The 14,536-nt window shown below is 40.0% G+C and overlaps 1 protein-coding gene across 1 annotated transcript in view; it reads left to right on the forward strand.

The window, feature by feature from the left end:
- Positions 1-585: 585 nt before the first annotated feature.
- Positions 586-14,536, forward strand: part of TMEM26 (transmembrane protein 26) — a 36,056-nt gene continuing 22,105 nt past the window's right edge. Inside the window, exon 1 of the mRNA XM_010985776.3 lies at positions 586-1,105. Coding sequence (XP_010984078.2) covers positions 915-1,105 — 191 coding nt within the window. The 5' untranslated portion in view covers positions 586-914. The remainder of the gene's footprint in view (positions 1,106-14,536) is intronic.

Genomic DNA, 14,536 nt, shown 5'->3' on the forward strand with positions numbered 1-14,536 from the left:
GGTACAGTTCCCTACTCCATGAATTTCTCCCTCCAGTCTAACATCTGGCCTTATCTTTTATCGCCTCCCCACTGTCCCCTCTGCCTTCTTGTCCTGCCACCCTATTTCCTTTACCGAAAAAAAAAAAAAAAAGTCGGGGTGGGGGGTGAGAATGGGGGAAACATAATAAAGAATAACATTTTGCTTTAATAACACAGTGTCCAAAGAGTAGAAGTGACCAGGGCCACCCATCCGCTAAATGAGGTGCAGAGAGCTCTCAACAAGCCAAGCGCGCCTGGTTTGCCCTAATCCTGGAAAGTTTTATTCTTTAAACTGGGCAGGAACCGTATTTCTAAAACTGCCTGGACAGCCGGTTCTTTGGCCCTCCTGCATCCTAGCTTAGAGTCACCATGAGAGCCTGTTCCTGTAAGAAGTATGAGTGAATTAAAGCACTTCACTGATAAAAGAAAAGCTCCCTTCCCCCACACCCCAATCCCCCTCCTCCTCCCTTTTCTGGCTCTGCAGCCCCTTGACCTTCAGTCCACCTCTCTCTTCTTTCCAATTCCCTGGAATGGGGATGTTCTCGGGGACCCCAAGGAGCCCTAGAGGGTGGGGGTCGAGGGAAGGGATGGAGAGTGGTCCCCCGGGATTGGGAGGGGGATGGGCAGGGCTGGACAATAACGCCCAGGAACCCAGGCGGCGCAGCCGCCCCCAAAAGCCCGAAAAGCCGGGTCTACAATCTCCTCTCTTTAGGAGTTCTCAGGAAGTTTGGGGGAGGGGCGCTCCGCTCTCTCCTGTTCCCGGGAGGGTGAGGAAGGACGACAGCAGCAGCAGGTCTCGGAGCTGTCACGTCCCGCCCACGGGCGGGCTCGGGCGCTCGCCGCGGGGTCTGCGGGGCGCGGGCGAGGGGCGGCGGGCAGAGCGTGCCGGGCGGCATGGGGGGACTGGTCCTGCTCAACGCCCTGGCCACCCGGCTGCTGTTTGTGCTGCACTCGCTGGTTGGAGTCTGGCGAGTGACCGAGGTGAAGAAGGAGCCGTGGTACTGGCTGCTGGCGCTGCTCAACCTCTTGCTCTTTCTGGAGACGGCGCTCACCCTCAAATTCAAGCGCGGCAGAGGCTACAAATGGTGAGCGCACCCCGGGAAAGGGAGGGCGCGCGAGTCCCCGGGTACTGTCCCCTGTGGCACTCGCTGGCAGCCCAAGAGCCCATCTCCCTGCAGCCTGCTGATTCTTTACTGGGATTCGGACCCCCACTGTCCTCGCCAGGAGCTTTGAAAGAGCGCGAGATGCTCGGGCGTCTTCTGGGCAAGCCGGAGTCCCCAGGGTCCCGGGGCAACACTGGGAAGGCTGGAGTCGCAGCCACGCGCCACCCAGTCCCAGGTTTGGCAACTTGGAAGATGAGGAAAAAGAAGGGAAGCGCTTGCTTGCTTTGCAGAAAGTGCTCCAAAGTGGGAGAATCTTGGGACCAGGGGGGTGTCATGTGCCCTGCGTTCTGAATTTGGGGTGTATGAGTGTACATGGGTTAGCCTGAATGCATGCACTTAAGGGAATGCTCTTCTCTGGGCATCAGCAACTTGTGCAAGAGCTTGTCCGCATCCGACAACCTCCAGAGGTGAGAAGCCCCGCGCAGCAGGTCTGTGGTTTCATCGGCTTAGCTTCCTTCCAGCCCTGGGCGCCTTGGCATGACACCAGCTTCACGTGTCCTCCGAGCTCGGTTGCTTAGGAGCCTTGGTTACTGGTCAGCCCATCTTGTCAAAGACGGATTGCAGTGCTAGTGGAGGGACTAGCAGGTAGTAGTTTAGACTTAACCTGAACGTGCCAAACTACAGGCTCTGCATGATGCTTCATTTCCTCCCCGAAGAACTGAATGCTAATTAAAGAATTGAGAAAAAGATTCCCTGCCATTTACAAAGAGCCTGCACCTCTATGCTCCACTGCCAGTAGGTTTTCATCCTAAACTTCTCCCACTTAGGCCTCTTCCTGTATTAATTTTTAAAACAACGAGTCTCTGTTTTCAAAAACGTCAATACTGTAAAAATACCGAATGCTAGGAGAAATCGGAAATGAGCCAATTCAAGAATTATATACTTGATGGCATTACAGTTGGCCACCATATTAAGAAAAAAAAAAGAAAAAAAACCCTCTCTACAGTTTTACGCATTAAACTACAGGAGGCTGTGTATTTCACTGCAATCCGAGTGATAGAATGTGGTGTCTCTTAGAATGTTGTGTATCTTGCTTAAATTCTCCACTGTCAAAAAATTTCTAGAATTATCAATGAACAAATTATTCAAGCAGGATCTTATTTCATGCAATAATGATTGGAATGTCACTGCCCTCCACCCCCATTAACAGCTTATTAAGCAGTAGAGATTTGAGGTACTTTCCAGTGTGCCTTTTGGAAATCTCAAAGAAAAATGGTATTAGTTCCCCAAATAAATCTTAAAAGAGAGAAGAGAGAAAAGTGTTCATCCAGCAAGCAGGTCATATGAAATTGATTTAGTTTTTACTGAGTAGTTTTAACATGCTAGGGTAGAAAATATCTTCAGTAATAGGAGGATGAAGTCTGAGGCTGAAAAATGTTTGTTGGAAAGTCGTCCTGCCACCAACCATCCTCAGAGCTTTTGGGAAAAATGTTAACCTCAGAAGAAGGAACAGCTCAGCTGACCCTGACATATCCCTCTCCCTCTCCAAGAGTGGACCAGAGGGTTTAGCTCACATTAAGCTGGAATTCCATGGCAGGTGTGTAGAAATACTGTAGCCAATGAAACCTTCATGTCTATATTACCATTGACTGCTGGCCAACTCAGACTGAAATGTAAGTTAAAACCAAGAGAGGAAAAAAAGGTTTTTTAAAAAAACTAAAAGGTTGGATGATGGCCAATGCATCAAGTTAAATACAGAACTGCAGACATGTTCCTGTACAGAGTTTGGCCTCAAAATCAGAGAGATAATGGAATCAAATCTGGGCTTTCCTACCTACTTGCTGTGAGGCACTGAGCAAGTTATTTAACCTTTTTTGAGTCTCAGTTTCCTCATCTATAAATACTTATCTCATAGGTTGTTTTGAATTAAATGGAATAATATATGTTGATCATCAATGAATACAAAAGAAATAGTCTTTTCTAGATCCTAGAGTTTGTCTTATATTTCTTATTAAAAAATATTCTGCATCAGGTGGACACATTTTCTGTCTGTATATGTCAAAAAACTTTTACTTGAGAGACTGACGAATAAACTATTGGTTCAGAGCCAAAGATTAGGGAAAAAACTCACCTTTACTTCAGAATGGGCCCATGATGAATACTGTATATTATAGCACTAATACAAAAATTTTTTTTGCTGGCTCAATATCTAGACTATATTTGAAAATAAGCAAAGAAAAAAACTTGATAGATTTGGCTTATAAAATTTCAGAAACAACTGAGTCTTTGTAGAATGATCTATACAGAAATGTGATTAGTAATGCTTTGTTCTACTGATGTTACCAAATACAACTGTCCACTAATAATGGTCATTTTTGTGATGGACAAAGCTCACATGCTATTTGGCCATAAGTTTGAGAAAAAAATAAGCAGACAGAATGATAAAAAAAAAATAGAAATTTATCCCTGATTTAACATGGTGACAATTAACAGGGGTTTGATTTGGGACATAGTTCATTTCTGAACTGAAGTTTTCTGGGTAAGGCTAAGCATAATTTTTTGTTGCTTTTGAAAATATTAGAAAATGTTTTCATTAGAAAATCAAGGCTGATGGAATAAAAAAAGATAAAGTAAATATTATGTCAGTATCTATATTTTTGTATAGGAGAATGTTACTATAGAGATCTATATGTAGATCTATATGACTATAAATACACATGTATCTTTTGATCCGTTGCTCTTACTTTTTTAAATCCACCCTATAGAACCAAAAGTACCCGTATGTAAAGGCATATGTACAAAAATATTAATTTTTATCTTGTTAGTGGAAAATAAAGCTAAAAGCAACCTTATTATTCATCAATAGATTGGTTGAAAAATTGTAATATATCCATACTATAGAATATTTTGCTGGTATTAAAAATAATGAACTAGATTTTAGCGACTGACCTAGAGGGATGTCAATGATATGTTGTCAGTAGAATAAAGTTACAGAGTTAAGTATATTATGGCCTCTATTTTTTTTAAGGATTTGTCAAAGAATGACCCTTTGTATCAATGGAATACATTGTCTACTTACTAGTCAGGAAGAAGAAGGAGAGGAGGGGAAGAAAGAGAAAAGGAGGAGATGGGGAGGAGGGGGAATAGAAAAAAAAGATGGAGAAGAAGAAAAAGGAGAAGAAGAAAGAGGAGGTGGGAAAACCTTAAACAGAAAACCAAGTAATCAGTCAAGGCTGAATGGTGGACTAAACTCTGTACACACATGAAGTGAAAATTTCTCTTCTGGAACATCAGACCCATTGTCCTCCTTTAGACTGCTCTGGGCTAGTTTGAACATTGTTCTTTTTATTAAAATGTGCACCTGGCCTCCAATAAATCAAATCTACAGAAATGAAGCAATAAACAGAGCTATAGAGGAAAATGTGAACAAAATGTCTTGAAATGTAGCAAACATATTACACTTGTCCAAAGAATGTTTCTTTAGCTATTCTTTGGAAAGGAAAAATGGAACTGGGGCTGCTGAGCTCAGCTGTCCGGGGACAGGCAACATGACATCAACACTAAGTACTTGCCAGTTGGAGAAGCTGAATTTGTTAGAATTCTATAGGATTGAAAGGGGAAGCCAACGATACATTCCTCATTAAGTCCAACAAATGTGTGCTGGTGGAATTTGCCCCTTTTCACCTAGTATTTATTAAGTTCATCTGCTTATTCACTTACATTTCTATAAGATGGAAGTTAGTATCATAGCCTTATTTTTTGTTGATTTTATTTTCTATTGTCTGGGCAACAATCCAATGGATCTATGAGTTACCATTTAGGTAGAGTCAAACGGAAGACCAGATTTCCAGTTGCTTTCTAGCCAATACTGATAAAATATTCCTCAGGAGATAGAAAAGTGACCAAGACTGTGACAAATTTGAAGCCTGTTTACTTAAAAACAGGCAGTATCTGAGAATAAGTAGGAATCTAAGTTGAATTTATTGGTAAAGGTACAGAATTTTAAGCACTCAGCTTTCTTCATCAGAATTTCAAGAATATAAGGTAAATACCATTGCGTTAATAAAATACCTCACTTATTTGGTCAACATCTCTCTTTCTCTTTTCCTTTATTAAGTTGAATCAGACAACAGTTTACTGACCTGCCTAATAAGTACGCATGATACAAACTAGACACTGTGAAGAAACAGAAAATAAACACACTTGAGATTTTTAAAAGAAAAGGTAGCATTTTGTTAAGTGTTCAAATGTGTGAGAATAAGGGTAATTATGAATATTTAGCATTTAGTAATGTTCAGGCTCTTTCAAGTGTTTGGCACAGATTTTCCCACTTGGTCCTGACAGCAGCTATAATCATTTCCTGTTTCTGTTTTCTCCCATTTTTAGATATGGAAGCTGAGGCACAGAGCTATTAAATCATTTCATCTATGATCACTTAGTTGGCAATAGGGAGAGCAGGGATATTAGGACTCTAACAGTTTAGGGGAGAAAGGATGCAACGAGAAGTAATGTGGGTGGTGGGTGGGCATGGAGAGGGGTCTTCATAGCATTTGAGATGTAGCAGGAAAAATGGATGAGAGTGACCTGCAAAGGCTAGGGAGGTGAACGATATCCCGAGGGAGGTAAGTGTGGGGGAACTTGAGCAGATTTCTCTGGAGGAAGAAACACAGAGACTTCTCATTCTTCATTCAACAGAAATACCTGGAACATCTAATACACGTTAGATGTTTTTAGCACCAGGAAGATGGAAGTGAATAAAACAGGTAAAATCCTCTCCTGAAAGAACTCACATTTTAGTCAGGGGACTCAGACAATAAAAAAGTGAATAATAAACAGGTATGCTGAGGGGGAACTGGATGAAGTTTGTCAAAAGACAGAAACAGACAGTTATAAGATAAATAAATACTAGGGATGTAATGTACAACATGATTAATATAATTAATACTGCTGTATGTTACATATGAAAGTTATTAAGAGAGTAAATCCTAAGAGTTTTCATCACAAGGAAAAAATTGTTTTTCCCTTTTTCTCTTATTTTGTATCTTTATGAGATGGTGGAAGTTCACTAAACTTACTGTGGTAATCATTTTATGATGTATATAAGGCAAATCATTATGCTGTACACTTAAACTTACACAGGGCTGTATGTCAATTATATCTCAATGAAATTGAAGGACAAAAACCAGGTTGCGGATAAGTAACAATAAGCAAGTAAACAGATGAGTGATCAGAACTATGAAGGCCCAAGTGGTATGGGCTGTAGAAGGATGGAGTACCGGGGGAAGGTTCCGCTGGGTGGGCAGAGAGGTTTCTCTGGGGAGGCGAGATCTGAGCTGAGTCTGTTAAAGAGAGAAGGAGCCAGGCATGGGAAGAGCCAGGGACATAAAACAAGGGAGAGAAGGAAGAGCTAAGTGTGCCTTGGGACAATTCTGACATCCACCCAGAAGACAGAGAAATACTGACTTTCTTTTCTACTTTTGTCTCTTCTTCCCATGTCCCCTGCCTCCAAGTGAAAAACTGCCAAATTTTATCTTTACCATATCTCATTTGAAACATGTGTTAGAAAATGTCTGGGTGGCCTCTAACTGAAAACAGGAAAGAGAAATTAGAAATGAAAAGAGATTAGATCCTAAATCGATTGCAAGTTCAAACCAATTTTGTAAAAAGAGCTCAATGAAATCTCTTTTGATTAATCAATTGTATTTAGAAGCCTCGACAGCAGAAATGAAAAACCCAGACTGGACAGGTAACATTTGAAGTCCAATCCTGAACAAGTTTTGAGTAGTATGGAAGAGCTTTGTAGGATGTTAATTCTATAGTATTTGATACTGTGTATCTTCCTCTACCATAATTGTTTACAAAAATGCTGCAGAGAAAGGTGGGAAATAAAAGCACTCTTCTGAGCTTGTTGGATATCAGAGGGGATGAAATGGAGCCATTTAGGAGACCCTATGGTTTCCATATGACCAACATGGGCACTGGAAATTCTCCCAGCAGATAAACTATGTCTCTCTTTGTTCACATTTGCTGTCTGTATTTCCTGGTATCTCTCCTTAGCTTTTCAGTTACACCAGTAGCACTTTCCACTGTGCACTGGACTCATCAGCACTGCCTGCAGTGTGTGTCCAGAGTTTTATAATACTCATTAACTTTACATGTGCTTGTGTGTATGGGTTACACATCCTGAGCCTTGAGTTCAGTGCAAAAGGATGACTTAAATTTGCGTCCTTTTTGGAGGCACACACAATGTTACCAGCAAATGACTTTGTTTTTAGTTGTTTAGAAAGAAGAGTCTTATCCTACCTTAAATTAGTACTATGCTTCACTCCCAAGAAAAAGTCCTATTTTCTTCTTTTATTTCACAGTGGACTTGGAATCAAAGCAATAATAATGTCTGCATTTAGAACGAGACCTCCAGGAAACTGAACTATTGAGAGATGCCCATGCTTTTCTCCACAAGTATGTTCAACTGAGACATTTAGAACCGAAAATAAAAGGTTATATTTTATAACTTCTTGTCCTTGACTGGGAGAAAAACAAAGTGCAAATTAGTGTGGGCAGCTCCCATGAGTCAGTGTATCTGTATCCTGACTTCTAAATTTCATGCATTTCTCCTTTTCCTGGCAGTGACATTATTATGCATACAGCATCAGGGCAAATCTGAATTGTTTAACTTTTCCTCCAACAGTGGAAAATTCACCTTTACATCACAGTTTATTTTTCCCATGGGCATGTCCCTCCCTACTCTAAAAGTTTCTCTGGAAGTACTGGTATCTGGAGTGTAGACCTATAAATCATTTTATTAAAGGAAACCAGTGTTTTTGAAAAAAAAAAATAGGTTTTTTTTATATGCAGGCATCAACAAATGAACTTTCTTTGAAAGTCATGTTGAAATAATATCCAGGACATACAGATGGTTAATATAAAATGATTTTGTTTATCTTCTCTGAATACAAATCTACTACCTATAATTGTTTAGGGAGGGGGTTTATATTTTACTTTGGGTTGTCTGACTTCAGAGAGTAGCTGGTGTATAGCTGACTTAATGTCATATGCTTATTAGAGTAAAAATTAGCAACCCTTAGGAAAAAGACTTCCTCTCTACGATGGGCACGGCTGTGGGCCATGGCTGGGTCCTGCACTAGTCCTTTGTTTTATTTCCCTAATTGAGCCTCCCATCCCACACACCTATTTTAGTTACTAGGAATAGCCTCTTAATAAATTGGCTGTGCCATTTTCTGCCGGTTAATAATGGTGATGAGTATGCTGATAAAGGTGATGGTGATAATGGACGTGGTAACATCCATTAATTATCGAGTATTGACAATGCTCCAAGCCTGCTCTACATCCATTATCTCATGTAATCCTCACTATGACGCTGTGAATTAGTTTTCATCTTTATTACTGTTTTATGATGATTACCCTGCTGCATACAGCAAGGCTAGATCACTTATCTAAGGTCACAACTAGTGATGATAAATCACAAAAGCAATTCCTAGCATCTGGTGAGCACTCACTTTTAATGAGCCAGGCTTTTGCACTGAATGGATTACCTCATTCACTCCTCACAACAGCCCTGCGGCCACTATTCCAGCTCCTACTTGGAAAAGAGGAAGCCAAAGCTCAGAGAAGTATTCTCAGGCCAGGACTGAACCCCATCCGCCTACTTGTTGTGCCCTGCATTCAATAACCAAAGTGGGTTTTGCCTGTGGACAGTACAACTACCTACATTTTTGGTGTCAAGGATTCTCTGTGATGGAGAAAGGGTCAAGGTATTTTCTCTATTTCAAAATTGGGTAGGTAAATCCCAGGTGACTCGCCAATGAGCACTAAGATGGTTTTGCTTAGGACTGAATGTAGAAAATTTCAGACCACACATGGCTGTGGCACAGAGACACTCTTGCACAAGCAGGCATCCTCATAAAACTGAAACAGATACAAAAGAAAACAGAAGAGGGGGATAATTCTAAAATTTCTTCTTCTTTTTTTTTTTTTTTTTTTTTTGGTCCTGAAGTGAAGAACCAATCTCTTCCACAGAACATATAAATACCATTGTTTTTTTATAGAGTGAAATAGATTAAAACATTACATAAATAACATCCATCATGCACTTTATCCTCTGAGAAACCGTTAAAATTCCTGTAGTCATTAGCACTTAAATTCACTTGTTCTTTAAACAATCATTTATTATGGTAGGTGCTAAGATGGTGTTCTTGAAGGAATATAAAACATATGCAGTTATATGAGAACAAGACAAAACAATACTCTGAGAACCAAACAATTTCCCAGAAATTAAGTCCAAGAGTACAGAATAAAGATAGGAGTACAGAATAAAGATAGAATCTGTACAGCAGGCTTGTTAGACAAGGAAGATTTCTCTGGTTTGTGATTTATGTCCTGGCCTTTGAAGTAGCTGGTGGTTTTACAAGAGTGAAGACAGAAGAGCTTTTCAGGTTGAGGGAATATCATGATGGCAATACTCAGGGTTTCAGTTGGAACCAATGTTTTAGGAAGATGTCATGATTTCCTATGCCTCAGAAATGTTATGTAGATCCTAAAATAAATGCATGTTTTGTCCTATACCTCGTTTAGTCATACCGAAGCAGCTTGCTGAGGGTTTGAATGTGAGCAACTTCAATTTTAATAAGGCTTGTTCTTGCTTTAGATATCCTCTTGGAAAATCTTGAGTTAAGTATATAATACTAATTTTGCTAGTGGTTTATATCACAATTTGAGAATATGACCTTAGTTAAAAAACAATTAGCAGCAACAAACAATGAAAATTATAATTAAGAGCCCTCGTATTTACCTTCAGAAATATCCCCCTCTTTACAAAACCTAAATGTGGGCATTCTTCAAGGGCTTTGGAAATATAAAGAGTGATTCCACTGCAGTAGGTATCACCAACCGATTTGAAATTCCTCCCTGTCTCTTCTGTTCTTGTTATGAGTCTGCTCCCCCGTAAGACCATGGACAAAACAAACCTCTCAGCTTATCTTGGCACCTATTAAATCATACACACTCCAAATTCAATTTTCCATTTGTGGGCAGTTTTCAGGAGCCTCCCTCCCCCATCCCTCCTTAGTGGTTAGGCACAGGTAGAGAGCTCCAGGAGGCAGATGACTTCGAGGGACCGGCTAGAACAGAAGACAAATGGGTGGTGGCTGAAGTCAAAGTAGTGACTTCCCAGGCATTCAGGGGTGGTGTGTTCTGCAAGAGCATTGGGTGCATTCTAAGGGGCTGCAGAGAGGTAGATGCCACGTTGAGGCTGGCCTGCTGGCCACTCTTTCTCCCTGTGTGTTAAAGCCCTCCTGAGCAGCCCAAATGGAAACCGTGGATGTTAAGACCCATTTAAAGAAAACCAGTCTACAATCTAAGGAGGACAGACAATTCCTAAGTTGTTAGACAGTGTTTAAGGGCTCATGAAAGGTATCTTGACCTAGTTTCTTGATTTCCATGAAAATAAGCTTATTATCATAAAGTGCTCCAGAAACACTGAGGACCCTCAAGGCGGTTTAACGTGCGATTTTAAAACTTGGGTCTGGTATCCCTACAACTGCACTCTGCCTTTGTAGAGTAGGAAACACTGAGAAGTGAAATACAAATAAAATTGCGGTTTGTATCAAAGTAATTTTGGAACATTACTTTTGCTTCATTTAAATATTATCTATTTTCAGATCTATGCATATAATTAAAAGATTAGAATCACTGTTTGAAGAGAGAAAAGCTAAACAGGGTAGTGGGTGATATTACAGTTAATTCTTCATTTGCTTACTTTACTTCTATTGTTACGTTTCTAAAATGAACAAATGTTACTTCTTTGATAAGAAAACAATAAAACCCAGCATTTTGGGGAAGGGGAAAATGGAATTCTAATTCTAGACTAATGGTGAGTTGAAGGAAATATAATCCATTGCAGGGCTAAATTGCTAAATGTGATGACAATCATTTTGTGAAAAACACTGTCATGTTGAAATGACAACTTGGCATGATAAGTAATATTTTATTTTTGGAGAAAGTGAACTAAAAAAAACAATGAGTATAGCTCTTTAAGAGCTCAGAGCAGTGTCTAGCACGTAGCAAAACCTACAAACATATCTGATTAGTAAACAAGGAAGTACATAAACAAAGAAAAAAATTATTTAAGATGGTATTCCTGCTGTGTATATAGAGAGAACTTTTATGTTGGCTAAGGGTTGTGAAATAAAAAACAAACAAATAAACAATTTCTGTGGAGCCAAAATATCTTTAGGAAGGCTTTAATTTAGGAAAAATAGCAGAGCAAAGGCAAAGCAATTTGGCATTAAAGTATTAATGTTGGGCATCTTCTGTACTGTGATAGGGGAGTGGTAATTGGTATTATAATCAATCGGAATTTCCAAGGACAGGTAGCTCATTAGTAATGGAGTATTATCAATTTTATAAAAATTTCCCACTTGGGTGTGTCTTATTCATTTAATCCTGTATTTATCAGTCTTTGTTAGACTATGAATAGTGTATCTTACTTTTATAAACAAGTATCCAGAAATCTGATTTGAGTAATTTCTGAAATGGTATTAATCTTCATACCAAGTACTTGCAGTTGGCATCTACTTACTTTTGATGCCGTTAAGACATGAAGACTGGAGTAAAATGATCTGGTAGCTTCTATGAAAGGCAAGCAATTTGGTTAATTACACAGAAAAAGGTGGAATCAGGCTTAGTTTTTAATTTTTAGGATTCACATTCTCCTTGGTTCAAAAAACTGAATTGCACTAACCATGCAGTATCAAGAATACAGCAAACCTTCCAAATAATAAGTAACAGCTAAATGTCACCTTGAAATAGTAAATCTTTCAGTGGCAAACAAATAGCAAGTTCATGCAAGAACAGAATAATTAGTTTCCTTCAGTAAAACTTCTGATAAGAATCAATTTATAGTGATATTTCAAAAAGAGATATCTATTCAAACCAGCAACAGAGTGTCAAGAAAGTAGGAACTGTAAATCAACAAGGACCTTATGAAACCACTAAGTATCTGGGGGAGCCCACCAGGGGCCAGGCACTGCGGAGGGAGCTGAGGTTATAAAGACAGGCAGACAGACATGGTTCCTAAGAATATTACTTAGATTTGCTGGGAGACAGTTAAGTGACAGCAAATACACACACATATATATGTGCATTTATATAATTATTAACTTTGAACGTCTATGGGGTAATAGTGACGAGTGCTATAGACAAGGATAATGAGGGTGATCTAATTTAGGCGGGAGGGACAAGGAAAGTACTTCTGCGGAGTCCAGTCAAGCCAACATGAACTCGGAGAAGGAGATGACCAGGTGAAAAGTCACGGACAGAGGTATTTCCAATACATGTGTGAAGGCCTGAGTCAGGAACTCACTTAGCTTTTTTTCCAGACCTGAAAGAAAACACCAGTACAGGAGCCCAGTGAGGAAGAACGGCAAGCCACAGAGCCCAAGAGGTAGGCAGGGCCCTGAGGGTGCAGTGTTTTATAAGTTGCGATGGGCAAGTAGCCCCTGCAAACCGTGACTGTGACGGTCACCGCCTGGACACTGAATGTGAAGTCAGGCATAATGATGTCCTCAGCAGTGCAAACAACCTCCCTCGATTCTGGGACTCTTAAATGGCTTTAGATTTGAGACCCACAGTTTAAAAATGGGATTGATTTTCAGTTATCTGAAGAAACAGTCTTCTATGCAGGTATCCTCTGGGTCCTGTTTAAGTGCAGGTACTGAATATGCAGCTGTGAGTATATGTGCAGAGCTGAGCTTAGGTAAGGCAGCAACTCCCTTGGACTGAGCATGCACCATTCACACACTGTCTCACTTAATCCTCACAGCCACCCTACGAGGTGAATATTATTATTGAGTCTCAGGAACGCTAGCGACTTTCCAAAGATGAATGAATGGAATAGGCAAGATTCAAGCTGGATCTCTCAAGTTTGCGAAGTTTCTCCTTCTGTGTAACAATTCCTCCAGGGACACAACTCAAGGAGCATACTTGCTACAAAACCTCCTGAAATGGGAATCAAAGGTCCTCGTAAATGCCAGTCACCTCCATTCACTTCATTTGCTCAGTCCTCCCTTTATAAATGCAGGCATTTAAGCATTTGCTTAATAAGCATTAATGAAAGACTGAGTAAGACATCTGATACCATTAAGGAAAGGAAAAAATGAAGTAGAGGGAAGAGGGAGGGGCATAAGAATCTAAATGATTCAAGATCGGCCTTCAAGAAACTTATATTAGGAAAGCGAAGACTGATGTACACAAAACTATAAAACAATGGAGGATGTGTTGGGTCACAAGAGAAATACAAGTTAAGATTAATTCCTGCCTTGCCTTTGACATACAGGAAGGATGCTGATGGATAAAGATGTAAGAGGAGGGCTTTCCTAAACAAGTAGTCATAATCTGACTTTTGCTCTAAAAGCCATACCAGAACCTCTTTTCAGATGAACTATGATGAAGGAGCAACAGAGCACTTTGCTCTTAACAGGGACCCATGGTCAGATAAAACCTATGCTCTATGTGGCTGAAATGTATTCTTCATATCTAGGATAAAATATATCTACACATATTTTAACACTTCCCTAGGTAATACTTTCATTTTATCCATAATTTTTAAAACAATTTTCAGTCATACCACTCCCACAGCCTGCTACTGAAGAGTCAGAGGGAGAGGGAGGAAGGGGAGAAGGAAGGTCCCAATTCTGATCGGTGGTTGATCACCTTGTGGCCAAGGCATTTCATTGGTGTCTCCACCCGGAAGCCTTTGGAAATTCCAGCAGATCTTAGGTGTAGAGTTGAGAGGGTGGGAAAGCTGGGGAGAAAGGCTGTGGATTCACACTCTCTCTAATTGAATATGATTAATTCTTGGGCCCTCAGTGTGACTCCCTCTTCCTACCCCCTTTTCATTTATGTCAGATAGGTCTGATGAAGAGGGACTGAGGTGAGGGGAATTTTCCAAAAGATTTTTTTGGTTTCATTTTAAATACACAGCAGGTTGAAACTATTGAGTTGCTCAGCTTGATAGGATGTGGTAAAGGAAAAGGAAAGGGAAGTGTAGATAAGATAGATTAGATAAAGAAGGCCTCAAATATCAGGTTATGGAATTTAGATTTTCTCTAGTAGGCAGCACAGGAAACCCTGGATATTGATTTGTTTGTTTGTTTGTTTGTTTATGTATCTAGATTCCTAATTAGAGAAAAAGTGTCGTAGTAGGATAGAAATTTTTTCCAATTATAGAAATAAATCTTACGCATAGAAGATGCTAAGGGTTATTGTTTGTTTTATTTTTAACCTCTTTCAAGAGCTATTATATGTTCAGTCCAGTTTCCCTAGATTATTACTGTAACAGTATTGTTAAGGGAGTTAATCCCAGAATTAATACCAAGAGAGTCAACAAAATTGCAG

Source organism: Camelus dromedarius, chromosome 8, assembly GCF_036321535.1.
Source record: "Camelus dromedarius isolate mCamDro1 chromosome 8, mCamDro1.pat, whole genome shotgun sequence".
Lineage (NCBI taxonomy): Eukaryota > Metazoa > Chordata > Mammalia > Artiodactyla > Camelidae > Camelus > Camelus dromedarius.